The sequence below is a fragment of the Mesoplodon densirostris genome, chromosome 6 (assembly GCF_025265405.1).
Source record: "Mesoplodon densirostris isolate mMesDen1 chromosome 6, mMesDen1 primary haplotype, whole genome shotgun sequence".
NCBI classification, from domain to species: Eukaryota; Metazoa; Chordata; class Mammalia; order Artiodactyla; family Ziphiidae; genus Mesoplodon; species Mesoplodon densirostris.
This window is the reverse complement of record NC_082666.1, coordinates 40,671,702-40,692,589: the sequence shown is the minus strand read 5'-3', so window position 1 is coordinate 40,692,589 and position 20,888 is coordinate 40,671,702. Positions and strand designations below refer to the sequence as shown.

At 41.9% G+C, this 20,888-nt stretch overlaps 1 protein-coding gene across 9 annotated transcripts in view; it reads left to right on the top strand.

The window, feature by feature from the left end:
• The window catches only part of AOPEP (aminopeptidase O (putative)), a 382,430-nt gene that overhangs the window by 84,777 nt on the left and 276,765 nt on the right, over nt 1-20,888 (top strand). For all 9 annotated transcript variants that reach the window (XR_009532789.1, XR_009532790.1, XM_060101598.1 and 6 more), the window contains 2 exons: nt 4,615-4,768; nt 12,216-12,461. Coding sequence is in view for 7 of the 9 variants with exons in the window: in XM_060101598.1 (XP_059957581.1) it covers nt 4,615-4,768; nt 12,216-12,461 (400 nt within the window). In the remaining 2 variants the exon portion in view is untranslated. The remainder of the gene's footprint in view (nt 1-4,614; nt 4,769-12,215; nt 12,462-20,888) is intronic.

Genomic DNA, 20,888 nt, shown 5'->3' with positions numbered 1-20,888 from the left:
GCTCAAAAGTTCAAAGCAGAACGTAGGGAGAAAGCCTATTGTGTGTAGTGTTTCATTCTTTTTTTCCTCCTAAGCTTTATTGAGATACAATTGACATGTAACATTATGTAAGTTTAAGATGTTCAGTGTGATGATTTGATATATGTATATATTGCAAAATGACCTCAATAAGGTCTCTCTCTATATATCTATATCTCTCTATATATAGATATATATAGATATATATATGTGTGTGTGTGTGTGTGTGTGTGTGTGCGTGTGTGGTGAGGACCTTTAAGATCTACTCTCTTAGCAACTTTCAAATGTACAATATTGTTAACTGTAGTCACCATGCTGTACATTACATCCTCAGAACTGATTCATCTTATAACTGGAGGTTAGTACCCTTTGAACACGTTCACCCATTTCCCCCCCCGCCCCCAACTGCCCTCTACCTACCACCCTCGGCAGCCACCAATCTACTTTCTCTATGATTTTTTTTTTCCTGTTAGATTCCACATGTAAGTGAGGTCATACAGTATTTGTCTTTTTCTGTCTGATTTTTTTCACTTAGCATAATGCCGTCAAGGTACATCCATTTTGTTGCAAATGGCAGGATTTTCTTCTTTTTTTATGAATGAATAATATTCCTCTGTGAGTGCATGTGTGTATCACATTTTCTCTATGCATTCCTCTGTCATTTGGGGCTTAGGTTGTTTCCATGTCTTGGCTATTATGAATAATTCTACAATGAACATGGGGTGCATCTATCTTTGAGATAAGTGATTTCATTTCCTTCAGGTATATACCCAGAAGTAGACTTTATTCTACAGGTTCCCTTTGTGTCTCTCTTGTGTTGGATCATCTGTCTTCCTCTTACTTGGTTTACTACCTCCTTTTGAAGCATATTTTACATACTCTAGTAGCTTCCAGAGAATAGAATGTGTGGGAGGTGAATTTTTTTTGAAACTTTACGTGTCTGAAAATGTCCTTATTGTATGTGATTTTTGTTTTCTCTCTCTTTTTGGAAGCTTGTAGGATCTTGTCTTTATCCTCAGGGTTCTAAATTTCATAATGATGCATCATGATGTGCCTGGATTTGTATCCAGTGTCCTGGGTATTGTGTGCCCTTTCAATCTGAAAACTCATGGTCCCTTAACTTTGGGGAAATTTTCTCGAATTTCTTAGCTGACGATTTTCTCCCTTCTATTTCCTCTGTTGTCTTTTTTCTGGAGCTTCTATTACTTGGATACTGGACCTTCTGAACTGCTCTTCTATTTTTCCCTCATGTTTTTGTCTTTTTTTTCTTTCTAGGGAGATATCCTCAGCTTTATATCCCCTCTTACTCCTTTTAATTTTTTTCTTACCTTCTATCCTTAATTCTCTTTACTTTCAAGTCCTCTTTTTAAATCTTATACTGTTCTTGTTTCAGCATTGCAATAAATTCTCTGAACTTTCAGTGTGTATCTGTTTGGTGTTTTTTGAAGTTTTCTTCTTCTTGCATGGTCACTGTCCTCCAAGTTGCTTGTTTCTCTTTGTTTGGGTCTCTTAGTTTTACATTAGGGGCTTTCTAAAGATGCCTGAAGGTCCTTGATTTGTCTGTAGGCGTTTGAGGGTAGGGGACTAAAATGCTGATTGGAGCACTGAGTGAGTACATAAGGCTTGTTTGTCATTTGTAAGTTTCATCATAGGCTGATCATAGGGAACCTCCAATGTCAATATCCTTCTCTTGGGTTGGTCAGGTTTTTTCATTTTCCTGCCTGGAGGTAAAAACCTGGTTGTCAGCATTTTGGGAACCAAATAAGGGGAAATAGCTGATGGTCTCAGTATCTGATAATGCATATGTTCATCTAATCCCATTCAGTTTGCCTTCAACTATGCCATTCTCCCCCTGGAGGCCCTCTCTTTTATTCTCTAGAAAATAAACCTCCAGTTATTTGCTGTGGGGGGGGGGAATGGGCAGATAGTCCAGGTGTGAGGAGTAGGGGAAGCCATCCAGAGATCTGAGCCCTTCTTAGTTATCCAGCCTGTCCTGCTTAGTTTAGTACTTCTTCTACTCCCAGCCTTTTGGGGGCATCTGAGGGATAAAATGAGGTGAATCGTGTCTTTCCCACAGCTAACTTAGGATTCAGGGCTGCCATTGTCATTCGCCACTCTTCCCACCTGCATTCTGGCTTCCAATATTTTGCGGTAATCGTCTCATATACTTTCTCCTTGTTCCTTTTGGTTTAAGCCTTAAAAAAAAAATCCTTTTACTGTCCTTTAATTGGGTTTTGGGAGAAAGCAATTTAAGTCCTTTACCCATTTTTTAACTAGGATTATATGTTTTCTTGCTATTGAGTTGTATGAGTTCCTTATATATTTTGGATATTAACTCCTTATCAGATAAGTGTTGAATCTTCCATTTTTACCTGAAATCCTCACTATTGCTGTTTATTTACTGAACCCCCAAGAGTCTGAAGTTTTAAAAGGAAGGTTCAATGGCCCATGTTAAACACTCCAAGATATGTTTCAGAGAAAGAATGACCAGACCACAGCCCTTTGACCAAGAGAGTCTTGTTATTTAAAATTTCTCTTTTAAACCTAGGATATTCAAAACATTTAGTTCTTTACCCATACCTTCTTTCCTCTTCTTCTAGCTCCACCTCCCCCCACCCAACTTGTGCCAGCTCTCACTGTGTTGTTCAGTCCAAATTGAAGTTGTTCATGGAGCAACTAACTACAGGGAGGCATCAGGTTGCGAGGGAGGTAGTTATGAGAAAGTAGAAACATTAGGGAGGTGGGTGCAGTACAGCATGTCATGTCAGATCCATGTCAGGTTTTTATCAAGACTGCTGGGATTGTCTCTGCCTTCTTCTTACTGCCTTGGGATCACAGCAGCCATTTTCTTTAAAGCTGTGGTTTTCCTTCAAGCCCAGTAGAAGCTACGCACCTCATCAGATTGTCTCCAGCATCACTGGATTTGGTTGTCTCTTTAAAGAGGAGCATACCTTCAGCTTCTTAGTCAGCTGTGGAGGAAGTGATCTCAAGAGTGGCCATTCTGATTCTAGAACCAGGATCAAACTTACAAGCAAGTTTGAGAGAATGGCTGCCTCTGTAATGGGTTTCCAGCAGCATGCCCTTCTACGTTTCTTCTTCAAGTATCTCCTCTAATAACTTCTAAACGTGATATCATATCATATTTATTCAGACTTGATATCATGTTTATTTTGTCATTGTTTCCTACTTAAAATTTTGTTGTTTATCAGAGAAGTTCTGTCATGTATTTCTTTGGATCTAAGTTGGTAGAGTTTCAGAGGGTAATACATAATGACCCCACTAACCTTCCCAAGTTCAGAATTAGTTGAGAGACAAAAATCCAAGCATATGGAGAGCAAAATCTAACCTATTACTGATTTTTACTGGTAAAGCACTTTAAAAAATGTCATTAGAGGTCTGCTGGTCAGTATAGGCATGGTAATATTTCTACCCTGAATTTGACATCTTATTCACTCATTGACCAAATTGGATGACCACAGGCCACTCCATAAGTGTTTAACCCTCAAAAACTTAAAACAAGAAAGAAAAGAATAGCTCCTCAAAAGGAATCAATAAGGGGTGGAAAGAGAGGCTAGGGATGTTACTCTAGTGGAAGTTCCCCCCATGGGAACATGAAGAGTGGAGAACTGTGTTCCATAGTGTGAGGTGATACCAAATCCCTGAAGACACACCATTAATTTATAGCAGATGCTCAGAAAAAATAATATATTAAATCAGGTTGAGCGATACATTGAGATTTCAGTAACATTAAAATCATTTTCCCGTCTTAGAAGAAAGGAATCATAGTGTTATAAGTTTAGTCATTTGTTCCTTTGGTTAAAAAACCTTTTTTATGGTTTGGACTAAGTGGAGGGTGTACCTTTGGCTGTGGTAGGGAGCCCCAGCTACAAATTCCAGCCCTGTTACAAACTAGCTGGGAGTCCTTGGCTCCCCTGAACCTCTGTAGACCTGTTTTTCATCTGCTTAATGAGGAATTAGGACCACCCCAATACATTAACAGATAAAAAGGGTGAGGGATAAGACTGAACTTCCATAGATAAGTAGTTTCAGGGTTGGGACTAAAATCCAGGTACTTCCCTTCCCTAGTCTCATTGTTTTTTACTATACACATTTTAGATTGACTTGAACTGAATTTAGACAAAGTAGTTTGGCAGCACAGAAGCAATCATTCATTTGTTCATTCACTCATTCATTCATTCATTCAACACAGCATCTTCTTTTTTATGCCAAGTACCATGCTAGGCAATACGGATGAGCCGTGTCCTTGACTCCATAGCAGCGTACAACCTCTGTCCTTACGCATTTGCAGCTATTAGTGGCCACCTCGACCACCCTTCATTTATAGCCTCACTTGAAGGGCTTCAAACTGATCCCTGGAGGAGATCCAGATTTCCTTGGCTGTCTTGAATCCATCATCCCTGTTTTGCTTTCCCTGAGACCTAGAATAATGCCCCCACAGTTGACATGACCCACCTCCAAGAATTAGCTCATCCCAGCTTAGCACACAAGCTCTTGAAGTCACTAAAGAGAAAAATTACAGAGTAAGGTCTAGGACCATACATTGGCCTCATTATGTTTTTCTCTTTCTGTTTATAGGATGCTCAAGTTGGCATTACTACGTAACCATGCCAATGCCAGCCTCCACCTTCACAATTGCAGTAGGATCCTGGACAGAAATGAAGCCAGAGATCTGCTCATCAAATGATCTGGCAACAGAGAGATCCTTCTCACCTTTCGAGGCTGACTTCAGGTTTGTACTTGGGAACTTGCTGAAAAACAAACACTTGAGGAAGCAGTATGATGCATTTATTCCAAGCCCTGGGAATGTGAGTCATTCCTGCTGAGAAATTAAACCAAAATATGATTGATCAAAGCCTTGCTGGGAGAGAAAGAGAGTTGAGAGGCAGAAATGTGGGCATATTGTTTATGCAGAAAGAAAGAGAAAAGAAATATATATGAAATCCTCTGTGTAGTCAGGTGAAATATTTTTATGTGTTTCATTAAGTCAGCAGAATCTTCAGATTCAGTACTTTCCTTCTACACCTTTTAACTTTGGTTTTCAGTACTTACTTGTTCAAAAACACAACTTAATAGAAAGAAGTTGCTTGTCTGATGGATTACCTTGTAGGCCACTCTGCTGTTTTGGTTCTGTGACTGCTATTAGCAGTGCGTTTGTAGGGGCAGCTCTACAAACGTGGGGGGAGTCAGCCTCCTTAGGAGCACAGGACATGAGGAAGCTGTCAGAAGGCCATTGGGTTATAAGAATCTTGCCGGGTCAGGGCTCTGTTAACTTCAGCAGCAATGTCTTCTTTTTCAGGGTGGATCAGAGAAAATAAAATTTTTTTTTAAGTTAGTATAAGCCTTTGGATATTTACTTGCAGCCTCCCAAGGCATTCACCTATTTCTAGTTTTCAGAGCCAATAGGGAGGAGAGTGAACATATGAGGCACAGAAGTGTGCTCATTGTACACTGTTGCATCATGCTTTATTCCTAGGACTTTGACAGCCACCTCAGTTTAATCTTTTTTCCTGTTTACAGAAAGTCACTAAGTCAGTACCTTTTGGTGGAGAGTAATGATACAGATGCTTAGTTCATCCTTGAAAACCAACTAAGATACGCTCTTAGTGCAAATTCCTTTTGTTTTATTTTGCTATGTTGCTTTCATTCTTACCACAGTGACAACAGTGGTTGGTATCCTTAGGAGATAAAGCCATTGAGGCCTCTCTTAACATAGGCATGACTTATTGCCCGCATTTACTTTTTGGAGGAAAGGAAGTAATTTCTACTTCCTACTCAGTAACTTGCCTGTTTTGGACTGTCAGCCCTGAGCTATATAGAGGATCCTAGATTGCTTACTGGATTTTACTTATGCACTCTTGAGGGAAGAAGAGAATTGTGGACAGAAGTGACATGCTGCTTTCACATGGGAACATTTAATTGCATACGCAACCCTCCAATACTCTCTTCCCTTGTTACTGAGATCACAAAGTAGGCCTCACTTTGCAGTTGCAGGCAGCCTAGACTTCTGAGTGGGGAGGACAGGTGCCCTGGAGAGTCACTTGGATTCACAGTGCACTTGGTATGAGTGAGAAATAACCTTTTTTTCCGTTAAGCCACTGAAACACTGGGGCTATTTCTTACTGCAGCATATCCTAGTCTATCCTGAATTGATACAGAAGCCACTGGATGTGGTAGTCAGGGAAAGTCTTGATCTAAATGTCATCTCAGTTCTGAGGATAAGCCTATAAGTTAGATAGGCTTTATTATCTCCATTTTCCACATAAAGATACTGAAGCTTCAGACAGCAACTTGTTCATGTTCATAACCCTACTGAGTTACAATGCCCAGATTCACATCTGGGCTTGACCCGCTAGACAGGTGATTCAGAATCTTGCCTGGGGACTTTTAAAAACTCTACGTAACATCTACACCTCACCTGGAGTCTGATCTACCTTCCCACCTGGAGAGTCAGCACCATGATTGAGCCACGGTTGTTGATTGGAACCTGTCATGTTGGAATAGAAAACAGAAGTTGAGAGCACTGCCTTTGAGGCCAAAGGTGCCATTTCTACTGATTGGGTATGTCTCTTTGGGCAAGCCATACTTCCCTTCTCTGCAGAATACAGACTTTGTTCGGGGTTCTCAGATTCTTTGTCGTAAAGAAGCACTGTGCTCTTCATTTACACCCTCAGGACTCATTGACTCTTAGGGGAGGTGTGCATTGAAAACTGTGTGCCTTAGGAAGAGAGGTGAAAGCAAAGACAGAAATTTGTTATTTTGTCCTTCTAGCCATATTCCCAGAGACACGAGGTGGGGGAGTGGGCAGCAGCCATTTCTCGTGTGTGCTCTTTGCTGCCCAGAAGTAACTGCAATGGCTTTTCACTCTTCTTTCACCCATAATTGTGATGGGAGCAGGATATGGACAGATTGAGTGGGGATTCTGGGAAGAGATGGTATCTGAAATTCCTACTGGGGTTTAGGGGAAGGGGTACATCTCTTTCCTCTTTTGTCCTCCTGAGTCAGAGCCAATTGAGAAACAGACAGAAGGAGAGCAAAATAAAGGTTGTTTTGGTTGACAGAAGCTGGACGGGGGGGAGTGTTCAGGTGCACAGTTTCAGTGGGCTTTCTAGTACTTCATTTCCAAATTAGACAAACTTACCCACCCACCCAGTGACCCACCCAGCTGGACCTCTGCCAGCCTCTACAACACAGACTGCCTAACAGCCAAAAGTAACCCCTCTGTGGGCAAGCGGATTAAACAAGAGAAAGCCCAGAGTGGCAAGCCAGTCTTATCAGCTGTGGAGAGAGGTCAAGGGTGCCACTCCGGGGAAGCATGTCCTTGTATGGAAACAAGGGCCTGCGGAATGGCGTCCCTCCCGCACGCCCTTCCACGCCTGACATGCTATGACTAAGTTTTCCCTCCGTCCATCAAAAATGTACTGCTGATAAATTAGTAGCTTACATTTGCTTAATCCTTCCCTGGCTGCGTGCTTCATGTGTGCTGTCTTTAGTCATCAAAGGGTGGCTTTGTGTTTTTATCCAGTAAATCTTTGGCTCCATGCTAAGTTTGCCAACAGAGGTGCTCTGAAGTGCCAACCGCAGTGGTGTTTTTGGTTATGTTCACATCTGGTCCCCTTGGCTCCCCCCCCCCAATACCCCCCTGCCCCGCTGCCCTTTTCTACTTCAAACCTTCCTAAGACCGCCAGTTCAATTCATGTAAATGTAACGTGTACAGGGGCCTTATATACCACAGGCTTGCGTTTGACTGAAGTGTTCATCTGGGTCCCAGAAATTTGACCAAAGTATTGGTCACTGAACTTTTGATCACTGTTCATGTGGCCTAAATTATCGGAAGAACATTCTCTCTTCCAGCTCCAGTTCCACACATGCTCTGGCCCATTCTGGGTGAGCAAATGCGTTAGTTAACAGGCACTTAGGTAAACTTTTGAAAGTTTATCAATTTTCTTTGGCTGCAGTATAACCTTCTCCAGCCACAGGGGAATCTGTGTTATGTTTAACCTCTCAAAAGGCCTTTGTTAAAGCATTGTCTTCACTTGGGGGCCATACAGTTTAAGCACGACATGGAAACTTGGATAAAGTTCAGAGGACTCAGGAAAAATGATTGAAAGCATGGAAAGCAGGCAAGCCAAGGAAGAAAAGGCATTGAGGTTGTTCATTCTAAAGAAGGGAAGACTTGGTAGGGGAAGAGTTCTTCTTTAGAGTTGTAAAGGTGATGAAAATTTCCCTTGTGGACCTTGGAGGATGAATGCTGTTTCTATCTCTTTGAGAGTCTGGAAAAGAAGGAATAATATATATATAACATATTATACATATATATATATATCATAGGAAAAAATGCCAATTTCCAGTACACCCTTCACTATGAGAGAAGCCTTTCCATATCTTTCTGGCTTGGTTTGATTTCTCCAGCCCTTGCTCCCTCAAGGTATTTCGACTTTCTGTCTCTTGTTGCACCCATCTCAATTTGCTTTGCAATGTACTGAATGCCCTGAGAAAATGCATCCAGCTTCCAGACACTACTACATCACTGTATATATTGACATCATTGTCAACAATTCACTGGGGGCTGGTGCTGGCATTTTGAACCCTCGTGATTTTTACGGTAAGCAAGCATCTAATCTGCTTGCTGAAATATGTTAATAAATTGTGTAAACTGTGTCACTGTACCTTTCAGAATTTAAATTTTTTTCTCCCAAGAGAGAAAGCTCCTCAAAGATACCACCTCAGTTTAATTGAGGGCTTCCCTGGTGGCGCAGTGGTTGAGAGTCCGCCTGCCGATGCAGGGGACGTGGGTTCGTGCCCTGGTCCGGGAAGATCCCACATGCCGTGGAGCGGCTGGGCCCGTGGGCCATGGCCACCGGGCCTGCGCGTCCGGAGCCTGTGCTCTGCAACAGGAGAGGCCACGGCAGTGAGAGGCCCGCGTACCGCAAAAAAAAAAAAGATAGGGTTGGAGATTTATTCATACATGTGTACACAGCAGCATCCTCTGAGGTGCCTTGAATAGAGCAAGGATACTGGAAATATTTACTAAATTGTCAGGTTGAACCGAGGAAGGGGTTTGTGAGTAAAGGCTATGCATTCCCAAGGGAGACTTTTCTAGCCATTCCTTTTGAACCTATGACAGGGAAACATTTGTGTCAGGTGGTTCTAGTTCAGAACCTTCTTGAAACAAGAGGATGGCTGAAGGAGAACTTCCTGACAGTTTCCAATCTTGGGATTATGAATAAAACACGGTCACTCTCACTCCTTGGAAGGACCTCTTATAAAATAATTTCAGCCTAGAAATTGTATGACAGGGAACCAGTGATCAGTTTCCCATCATTTACTAGCCTAACATATATTTCACCAGTTCTTCCCACTCTTGCCCACTAATGGGCAATAACTACACAGAGGAGCAGGAAGGGCTTCCCTGGTGGCGCAGTGGTTGAGAGTCCGCCTGCCGAGGCAGGGGACACGGGTTCGTGCCCCGGTCCGGGAAGATCCCACATGCCGCAGAGCGGCTGGGCCCGTGAGCCATGGCCGCTGAGCCTGCGCGTCCGGAGCCTGTGCTCCGCAACGGGAGAGGCCACAACGGTGAGAGTCCCGCATACCGCAAAAAAAAAAAAAAAAAAAGGAGCAGGAAGCCAGAGAACCACAGACCAGCTGAGCTCAGCTTTGAAAAAAATCCAGGGTCCCAGTTAACTCAAGAAGCATCCTGAAGTATGTAGAGAAGGAGGGTCAGCAGCGAGGAGCTTATGATGATTCACGATGTGATGAAAAGAATAGTTCTTACTCTTTAGGAGTGTTGTGTGGATTAATTGGGATAATGTACATAAAGTGTTCAGAACAGTGCTTGGCACATAGTACATGTTCAGTAGCAGTTGTGGTAGGAGTTATTATTGTTTATTCTTATTATAGTTGGTATTATAGATTATTAATTAACAATCGAATATTATTAATGATCTGCACTATTCATATATTTACTCTGGTTACAAGTCTGGGCACAGGAAGAGGTATTTACAAATGCTTGATTTGTTGGTATTGAGCGTATATTGGAGCAGGCACATACACAGAGATGAATAACTGAAGGTTAGCGTGAAAGGAAGATACAGCACCTTTGAGTTAACACTGGTTCTGCGGAAGACTATTCTTGACTGTGCAACTACAGTGTTGCTTCACTGCTTCAGGAACATGGCTGTTGTATGAAGAGGGGCTTCTGTGGTGGGTTGTCATGGAATCACAGAGCCAGAAGAAATCGTAGAAACCATTTTAGGTTTTCTGTTTGTTTGTTTTTAATTAAAGCATACTTAACATACAACAGAATGCATGGATCTTAAGTGTTTGGCTTGATGAGCTTTTGCTGATTGTATGTACCCTAAACCAGACAGAGAACGTTCCATCGCCCCCGTGAGTTCCCTCACACCCCCTTCCAATCAGTTTCTCCCCTCCCCCCAGCAGCCACTTTTGTGAGACCATGTTAGAGATGAGGAAAAAAAAGGCCCCAGATACTGAGTTGCTTGCCTCAGGTCACAGCTAGCCAGTCTGAGAACAGACTCTGAAGCCTAGGTTTCCTGATCCCCACATTAGGAACACACGTGTAGCTTCCCAGATGCCATTTCCATTTCTATTGGGAGCCTTAATGGTCTCACATAGCTTGATTATAGCTAGATTGCCTTAAAGTCCTGCATATTCTCCCAGGCTTTGATTATGAAAAATGGTGCTGATTCACACAACCGGAATGACCTTCATTACCCTGGCTAGTGCCATTCCTGTCCAGAGAGAATTTAACTCACCTTTTCTTTTGAATGAAGTGGCTTTTTTGGGTATACCTTTGGCCGCCCCAAACTATTCTCTAACCTTTGACTGAATCGATGCACCAACACAGTACTTGTCATTAGGTGGACGACTGCAGCCTTTTCAGTTAGATGTTTACCAATAGGCACCTATACTCACTCTCTGTAAGGCAAGGTTGTCAATCCAGGGACTTTGGCTAGCGTTCAATGTCAATAATGATGTTCTTCCTGTTACTTTATCCTGGCAGAAGTGTTTATGGGTCTCCACCCATTTCTCTTACCCTAAAATGTCATCAGTGCTGGAAGCTGTGTTCTACGTCCCAGGCTGGTGGAGGGCAAGGCTTATCTCCATAGCTGCGTGGATCTCCTTGGGCAGTGCTGGCCTTGGATGGGTGAAAGGCACTTCAGGAGCGTGGAGAGGAATTATTGTTGCAGTCTGCCCTTATTGGGATGTGCCAGCATTTTAAGGTTTTTCAGTATTCAGTATGAATCTAATAAGCACCTATGGTTAGAATTATAATTCGTAAATTTAAATTAGAGAGGCTTTCCATTCTGTTTGAATAAAGGATGTGTTAACTGGTGGAAAAATAGAGTTTCCTTTGATGTTGGTTTCTTTGGGTAGATAAGTTCTCTTGAGGCCTCTGAGTCAGGTTCTAGGAATTCTTTTTCAGCTCCACCTTTGACAGAATAACTGGCAGTGGTCAGGTGGTATGGGCTGGGCTCTGGTCTGTTTCCTTAAAAGGGTGATTCAGTGAAATTTGTATTGAAAGTGGATTGGGGGAAATACTGTATCAAAGTGCCTCTGTATTCCTTAACAGCACCACTTTTGATGGCCTTTGTAAAGAACAGCTAGGTTACTTTTCAGTAAAATGGATTGTATTCTTTTGAAAAGCTTTGTCATTTGGTTCGCGTGATACATCACTGAGTCTGTATCTTTTATTGTAGAACATTTCAGAGTGAGATCTTTAACTTGGTTGCACTGTCCCTTTCTTTCTGAGTTGCAAATTGTCCCTGAATTGGAGAAGATTTTCCCCATAGTGACATTTGAAAGGCACGTTTCTGAGGGCAGGAAATTGCTTTTTATTTTGGTGGGGGGTTGTTTTGTTATTTTGAATCTTGGAGGTTCCCCCTATTTATTCTAAAAGAAGATTTTACTACTTTTGCTTAGCTTAGATTGAAAATAGTCAATTCAGCACATTGACAAGTATTTTGACCTGTAATTTTTCACCACTTTGCAGAAACAGACAAGCCAAGAACCAAAGTGAACTGCTTTGCTTATAAGCCCATCAGAGCCACTGTGTCCTAGAAGTTGTCTGTGTCTGTGAGAGTTCCTCGTCTCCATGGCAAGAGGAATAAACCTGATTTACCAATAAAACACATCTACTTATTTCGTGTTGTTCCCAGGTATGTTGGTGTTTGTGGTCACATGGAATACCCCTGCCGCTTCCAGAATGCTTCTGCCACCACCCAGGAGATAATTCCTCATCGGGTCTTTGCTCCAGTGTGCCTGAAGGGTACCTGCCAAGAGACCCTTCTGCCACTGATCCCTCCTTGCCTCTCAGCAGCGCACTCTGTCCTGGGAACACACCCGTTCTCCAGGTTGGATGTACTCATTGTCCCTGCCAACTTTCCGAGTCTGGGGATGGCCAGGTACGTTGTTCTGTTGTGGCTCTGTGGACGTTTTTTGACTACTTCTTGCTTTCCCTGAGCTCTGTCAGAGCAGTCATTTGACTAGGTTGGAAGGGCCGTCTCATTGCTGCCTTGAGGGACGGTGTGTGTATACTCCACCATGCATGAGCCTTTGGGTGTCATGGGCTCAATTCAGTTGCCTTGAGAGTAAACACTCACATTGTTGCTGGGATGGAGAACACACCGTGCCCCCAGAATGGTGTATGTTGGATTGTGGCTAATCAGGGGCTAGTTAGCTCAGGTGGTGAGAGCATAATGCTAACAAGCCCAACGTCATAGCTTGGGCAGAGTGACACAACTTGGTTCTAGAGCACAGGCTGCTCACGTATTCCCGACCAGCTGTCTCATGCATTCTCACCACTAGTCACAAGGGCAACGACTTGAGAGCCCCTGTGTCAAGAGAGACTGTGGATGAATCAGTGTAAATCTATCACCACTGCTAGAAAAACAGCTCAAACCAGATGGCTCACTAGGGAAGGTTAGGGGGGTCACTTGTCTTGCTACTGTTTTTTAATATAATAAATGTATTATTCTTATTGTTACCCCAGTTTAGTTCCTATGGAAAATCAAGACCTGAAAGTTGAACATTTTCCTATATGTAATTTATGCCTAAAATTCATTCATTAATGCTATGGTTCATTCAGTAATAAGTAACTGCGTTTCACTCAGTGTTTTACTTGGTTATGTACTCAGGATTTTCTTGGTTATATTTCTGTTTGAAAATCTTAATCATTAACAGTGAATATGCTCGACTAAGGATGGGAAAAATAAGCTCATCAAAACATGTGACTTTAAGTTTTTCCCTATTAGTCAAGGAAATTCCTGCTGCCAATTAATTTCTATGCTTTTGAACAGCTGTCATTTGTGGTGTTTTCCCTGAAAGCTGCACACATTCTTAGTGAAACCCATGAGTAGAAAAGAACTGACCAGAACATTTGCTTTTGATCTTTACTACATACGTATACTTTTTAAAAGCTGGCTGGTAGTCTTAATCCTTGAGGAGGTCTGAGAAGGTCATTTAGACTGATGTTTATCCTATATTCATGAAGATAATGGGAATGTAAAGACTAGGATAATTATATATATTTGGTTATGTGCCTCATGTAATTGTCTTGGCTGTCTATATATAGAATTTGTCTTAACAAGGGGTCTTCTTTGGTCCCTTTGAAGAGTCTGCTGGACTTAATTTGAGTGGAATTACCGGCAAAGGAAGGGTCGTTCTTTAAATGTTTCTGATTTGTACACCGTTTTGAGGGACCGTGTTTATTTGGGAGTTTTTAGCACTTTATGAGAGTTGCAGTTTTTCAGGGCATGTTTGCTAACAGTTCCATGTTCTGACCTGAGGGAACCAGAGGCATAGTATTTTTCATACAGAGAAACTTATTTATTTTCTATAGCTCCTTTCTGATATCAGTCTGCCAAAACCAGAATTTGTTGACCTGTAGGCCAATCTATAAAGCTTTTCTTTTTAAGTTTGTGTGCCCAAGCTGTGTGTTTGCTTCTTTTTGAGATATTTAAATTGATTTAAACATGCCTAAATCTGTTTTTTTAACGTAGTAAGCCTAAGTACCCTACGGCCAAATGGTACTGGGCACAAATGTCAAAAACTGTGATGGTGATAATAACTTAGCAGGAACAAGACTGCTTTTATGCTTAAAAACAGGAGAACCGTACATTAAAAAATTTGTGGTTGGTTGTCAAATACCATTTTTTTCCTTCTTTTTAGACTGTGGAAATAGTCCGCCCTGGTCTAGATGTTTTCCTGGGCTTAGTTACCTCTCCCTGTATTTGAACAGTGGAGGGGGGATTGTGGTATCTTCCACTGCCAGTTGGGGGTATGGAGGCACTGTTTTTCCTAACTCTGACCTAAATTGATTCCACTTGCTTGGCTTGACTCTCTCGGGATCCCCACACCTTGAGCCACATGCAACTGAATGAGGTTTATGACTCAGCTGGCTCCTGGGGCCCTGTTGCCTTATTTATGGTCAAATCTTTGCTTGGGGCTCTATAAAGCAAACTGGAACAAAAATGACAGTTTTGTAAGTCAATTCTGTACCCTAAAGAGGAGCAGAGAAACCCCAAGTCTAGTAGGAGCCACTCAAGAAGACGTCTAAGAGAAAAACAAATACCATATGCTAACACATATCTATGGAATCTTAAAAAAAAAAAAATGGTACTGATGAACCTAGTGGCAGGGCAGGAATAAAGACGTAGACATAGAGAATGGACTTGAGGACACAGGCTGGGGAGGGGAAAACTGGGGCGAAGTGAGAGTAGCGTCGACATACATACCCTACCGAATGTAAAATGGTTAGCTAGTGGGAAGCAGCAGCATAGCACAGGGAGATCAGCTCAGTGGTCTGTGACCACCTAGAGGGGTGGGATAGGGAGAGTGGGAGGGAGGCTCAAGAGGGAGGGGATGTGGGGACATATGTATGCATATGGCTGATTCACTTTGTTGTGCAGCAGAAACTAACACAGTTATACTCCAATAAAGATCTATTAAAAGAAAAAGACATCTACACTGAAATTTGCCATTGTCCTATTAGTTGTAATGCACTGGAGATCAAAGGATTCCTTGGTAAATTAAATGCTTCTTTCCTGAGTCCACATTTTATAAACATGTATGTAAGATCATAAATTCCATACCTCTGGATTTCTTTAGTGACTAGGTCTTAATCATAATGAATAACATTTTACATAAACTTAGTGTTCTTTTTTAGTAGATGACATTAAGCAGTCCCACATGAACTAAAATGGGTGAATTATTAATAAAAGTTTTAAAAACTTTTGGGATAATATCCATAATAATTTCACTGTATTTTATATATTACATATCATAGTTCACATGAATAACCTTCAGACTCTCCTCTCTGAGTCTGTTTTTGAGCCTGATTCTGATATTTCAGTAAAGCAAGAAAAAAACATTTGTACAATTTGAATGTATGATAATGACAAATCAGTTTATAACAAAGTAAATAATAAAACAACAACGGTTTCGAATTTGGAGTGTTTTTCAAACATAGCAGTAAGTAGAACATTTACCAATACTGCACTTCATGATTTTTGTCACCTTTTAATATACTAGGAACTGTTACTTATCAACCCCTCCCCTTTTTCTGAATCACTGCTCCAGGGGAGAGATACTTTCATTCTATTCTGATTTTAAGAAAAATGACTAGTTTGCCTCTAAGGCACTATTCACAGTTCCATTCCCATCCTTTTCTCATTTTGTAAATGTGGGCTTTCTGTTTTTGTTTCATTTTACTTTTGCCTTCTATAAAGGCTGAATCTGCCATATGAGGAGCTGTGGAGTGTACATTTCTTGGATTGAGTAATATGGTATCTAAACGAAGATAAGAATGCATTTTAAATGAGTCTCTAATGTATAGAACAACTCTCTTCATGTTGGTGTAATTAGCATTCTGTCATTTTCATTGTGTCCTCATATTTTCTCAAACGTCTCAGCCAGGCATTGACTAGTAAGCCTAATTTCCTAGGTATTGCGAAATTCATGAAAGGAGTTCGTCATCCTCCTTACACTCTTTGTTATAATAATAATAATGTTAATGGAATAATATCCTGGAATCAGATTTATGACAGTTGTCTCAAAATTAACACTTCAGTCTTACCTCTGTGTATGTTTGTAATAAGTGCTTTGCTCCATCCTTTGTCTTTCAGCAGTTCACAATTACATGTCACGGGGTGTAATTAGGTTGGCAGAACTACCTTGCTGACATCGAAATATGTTCTTGTTTTTTTTCCTCCTCTATTTGAATTGGAAGAATCTTCTGCAAATCATTTCAGAGTGGTTTTATGTATAGAGCATTGAATAAAAAAGCCATGTCCTCTATGGCTGTGCTTCCCCACTCGACCATTCACGTGTAGTTTCACCCCAGTCCTTCTTGGAAAACTGGGGACAAAAAAAAAAAAAAAGGCAGCAGTGTGGTTGATGATAGGTGACCAATTCTGCTTTGATCTTTTTCCCTCTGGTTCTGGACCAGATTGTCTCGTTCATCAGTTCATTTGTTTGTTTGTTTATTCATTTATTCATTCTTAAAGTTCTATTAAGCGCGTACTGTGTGGCAGGTAGGATTTAAGATGCTGAGTCTATAAGGGTGAACAAGGTTGATGAAATCTCTGTCATTACGGAACTTACATTCCAGTCAGGGGAGAAAATAGTATACAGGAAAACAAACAATTAAGATGTGTGCTATGAAGAAAATATAGCCACATTAAGTGACAGAGTAACTGGGGACCAGTAGCATCGTTAGGGTGAAGAGGCAAAGGCTTCTTTAAAGAGTGACTTTTGCAGTGAGACTGAAGAACAGGAAGGAGCCAGTCTTGTGGTTATCTGGTGGGAAATCAACTCAGGCTGAGGGAAGTTCAAGTCCAAAGGCCCCAAGGGAACCGGGCTGGAGGGGCAGAAAGAAGGCCAGCATGACTAGAGGGCAATGAGCTTGTAGAATGGCTTTCCTTAGACTCATTTTGGGCACCAGGAAATGCCATGGTCCTGCAGGGCTTGGGTCACCTGAGCCACCCGTACACCCATTTGAGGAAAGTGAGGGAGAGCCACTAAGAAAGGGCAGAGGCTGAGCAGAGATCGAAGGTTCCACGCAGTCCTGTGTATATGGAGAGAGCTGTCAGAGAGGTCAAATCGTTTCTCGGCTTCCTGGGGACCAGTGGTGCCTTGGCATCTTGTGACTGACTGACTGGAGCCTGACTTGGCTAAGCATCTACTGTGCTTGAGCAGAATTCTCCATTGAGGGGGCATCAGAGCACTTGGCACCCAGACTGGCAACTCTCCCCAGTGGCTGCTGGTTGATTTCTTGCAAGCTTTTTTTTTTTTTAACACAACATGTCACAAGGAGGGAGGCATTATTTATATGTTTGCTCAGCCTGATTTTTAAGGTTTTTAAAGACTGAACAAAAATAGGACTGATAGGTAAAGAACATAGAGAAAGAATTATCAATTACTGAAATATCTTCAGTGCACTTCACAGTGGAGCAAAACTATAAAGCTCCCAATTACACATGACTTGTTCTTAAAAGATTGGATTGTGCAATAAAAGGCTGCTGAATGCTTGTACTAGTTGCTGACTGTTGCATGCCCAATTTTCTTAAGTGCCTCAATTTGCGAATAAGCGGTGTGCACATACATGCCCAAGAATGAATGTAACGAGCTCTCCTTCCACCTCCTCCTCCTGGGGTTAGACAGGGTATTGCCCCGTTTATTCTTATCTCCCAGCCAGTGTGTAATAGAATAAGCAAAACATAACATGCTGGTACAAAGGGCCTGTTGTTTTCAGCCTTCTGATTGTGCTCCTTTCTATTGGGGAAGGAAGCGGTCGTAAATTTTTGTCATTATCTTAAGTAGCAACGTTTCACAGTTTTGGGAATTTTTCTTTACTTGTTCTTTGTTAGCTTCTACTTGAAGTTTTGGCCCCCCTAAACCAAAAACTGCTATACATTTCAACAATCCTCTTGTAAATTTCAGGGGCTGTGACCCCTTGATTTCGAGGCAGGATGCAACCATAGTGATTCTTTCCTTGGGGAAACTGATTTTGAGCCAGAAATTAGTGTACCTTCTGGTTCACCAAGGTTGCCAGGTCCTCTGCTCTCTCTGATGTGCTGTGGATTTTGGGGTCTATGTGTGGGTTTAAGTTCTTTGTTATTGTTGCTGTTTGTCTCCCAGACTTTAATAAATTCTTCTTTCTGCATGGATTGTTTTTAAAAGTATTTTGAAGGAGCACTTCTTTCCCTGTTTTCCTCTATAACTCTTTTCTGTTTTTACAAACAGGTGGGTGTGAATGATAGAAAGCAGCTCATACCTTCTTTTTTTCCTGTAAAATTTTAATCCTTTGTTTACTGGCACCCCTGCCATTGCTGGAGCAATGAGCAAATAGGATCCGTTGTGAGTAACAAGGTCCACAGGGCCACACGAGGGGGCTCAGGCCCCCTCAGATGCTTCCCCTTTGTTGCTTTCTTTGTGTTTATTTCTCCACTCTGTTTTCTACTTCTATTTTTCTTCTTAAGAAAATTACTTGACTTTATTTTCCTCCTAGCTTATAGAGAAGGGCTTTCCCCTCCTAATGTGTTCTGGTTCTTTCATTTTTCTTTCTTGAAATAGAAACAGGTATTCATAAGGTGATGTTCTTCTGGGACTCTGGAAGCCCTTGACTGGGACTATTTGGTTAGTTTTGGCAATGTCAGTCTGTAGTGATTGAGACGGGAGTGAAAAGGTGTGCGTACGCTACATTCTTTACAGCACAGGTCCAGGAGAATATATGATGTCCCCAAGTCACTTAGAGCTGGGAAGTCAGAGACAGAAGTAAAAGGGCCTCATCCTGGGATGGCTGTCAGAGCATGGGGTTCAGACTTAGGCAAGACTTATCTGTAACCCTCTCTGAGGTATATATATTTGCTTCGAGGTCCCCCTGTAGAATCATAGTGTCATGGAGTCTAGTTGAAGATCAGTGTTCACTGTGGGCTCACTTTGAGGCAACCATAGAATCTGGGTACCAGGCAAATTCCTGGATCACATGAGTATGTTGGGGCCAGATTCTCTGTATAGAGGAGCAGCAGGCAGAGTGAACTCACAGCTTTCGGCTTAGCCAGAATCTCCTTCTTGCTATCAAACAGCTGTGCTGCTTGTCAGGTCCCGAAGTAGCATTTTATCACCATTTTACTACGATTCCTCACCCTCTGAAAGATTACGCTTAAGTGTTTTGTCTTCTTTGAACTGTTCTCCACACACATAGACGGACAGTCCTACCTTCAGAGAACACTGCTGGGGCCATTCTTCAAGAGAAGTTGTCAGGCCTTTGAAAGGCCTTCCTGAAGCAATCATCCATCTACTACATTTGTAATCTTCGCTCTCTATGGATGTCATCATAGGCCCCTAATCCTTTCCAGCCCTTGAGCCTGAGTTGGCCAGTTGGCCCTATTTTTCCATTTTTCCACTGCAAAGAAAAGCCTTGTATTTTTTTTTTCTCCTCTCAGTTATTTCTCTACAGAAGCACCATTACTGAATAGAACATACATTCCTTGGGTGAAAAAGTACCATGGAATTGAATGTGCAAAGTTGTCTGAGTTGGAATATTACCAGTGTTGTGCGTTCTCACTCCTTGAAGCACTTCACAGAGTGAGCAAATCCTCCTGGCTTCTGGACTGTGTTGTGTGTGCATGTGGCCATGGAGCGGTGTATGTATTTCTCTTAAGGCTGGACTCCTTTTAGGGAAAACACCAACTCCGGAGACAGTTCTCAAGCAAGGCACAATCTATGAATAGCTCTGCTCGAGGGAACATTGCCTCTGTTGTATGATAGCCATTGCGCATCTGGAACCCACCGCCGTCTAAGCCCCAGAGGCCTGTTTGCATTAAGTGGGTAAGAGGTTGCCTTGTCACTTTACCCACCCCTAGAATGTAATTGGAAGAGTATCCCAGCTACTTTTCTTAAAAAGAAGCATTAACTTTAAAAGGCCAAAGATGTGAGGAAACACTCCTTTAAAAGTGTGTTACTTTTAAAAAAAATTCATTACTTTGAGGGATTTGTGGCTACACTGCAAAAGTCCACTCTGATTTAACCCCAGAGTGGAGCTTGAAGAAGCTTGAAATAGAAATGTTGTATTTCTTGGTTAACTAACCATGCTGTTTATAGAGGTGTCTCCTCAGAGAGTCTAGACATTGTTCCAGAAAGACAGAATGCCATATCTCCCCTTTATGTTCCCAGTCAGCTTGCTGAAAATTATCACGTCCCCTTTTCACCATTAAAATGGAAATCTCGGAATTCCATTTCATGAGAGTGTGAATGATACTCGGGCTCCCCAGCCAAAACTTAGGTTGGCCAAGGAAGTCAGGGTGCTCTTGTGAGCCTGAAGACTCACCACAAGGCCTTTGTTCCTTAGACGCCCACTTGCTGAGAGATGCGGACTATGGTTGGCAGATCCTAGTTTTTGAGTTAGTCTCCCCTAAGAGGAGACCCCGAGAATCTACTCTGAGAATGAGTCAGCTGCAGTTTCTAGCTTTTATCATACATGTGCAACTTGGCAGTTGGAAAGGATGGATGGGCAAAGCCAAGGATTGACTCATATCAATGGACAGGTATGATGAATGCTGATGATTCTCTGGCTCCAAGGAAATATGAAATCTTTAGCCTAAGTCAGGATTTTCTACCTAGGTTCCAAGAAGACTAGTCTTGTGGAATGTTTATAATGTGGGAAAAGGAACTGTGGGTTAATTAGTTTAGGAAATGAATGGATTAAAGAAAGTTAAAAGGGAGTCTTTACTGGAGGACTTCTAAGAAAGCCTTTAATATCCTTATTATCCTGATTTAATATCCTGTCATATATGTGCCTCTCAAAGACAGGGCCATAATATGCAGTATTC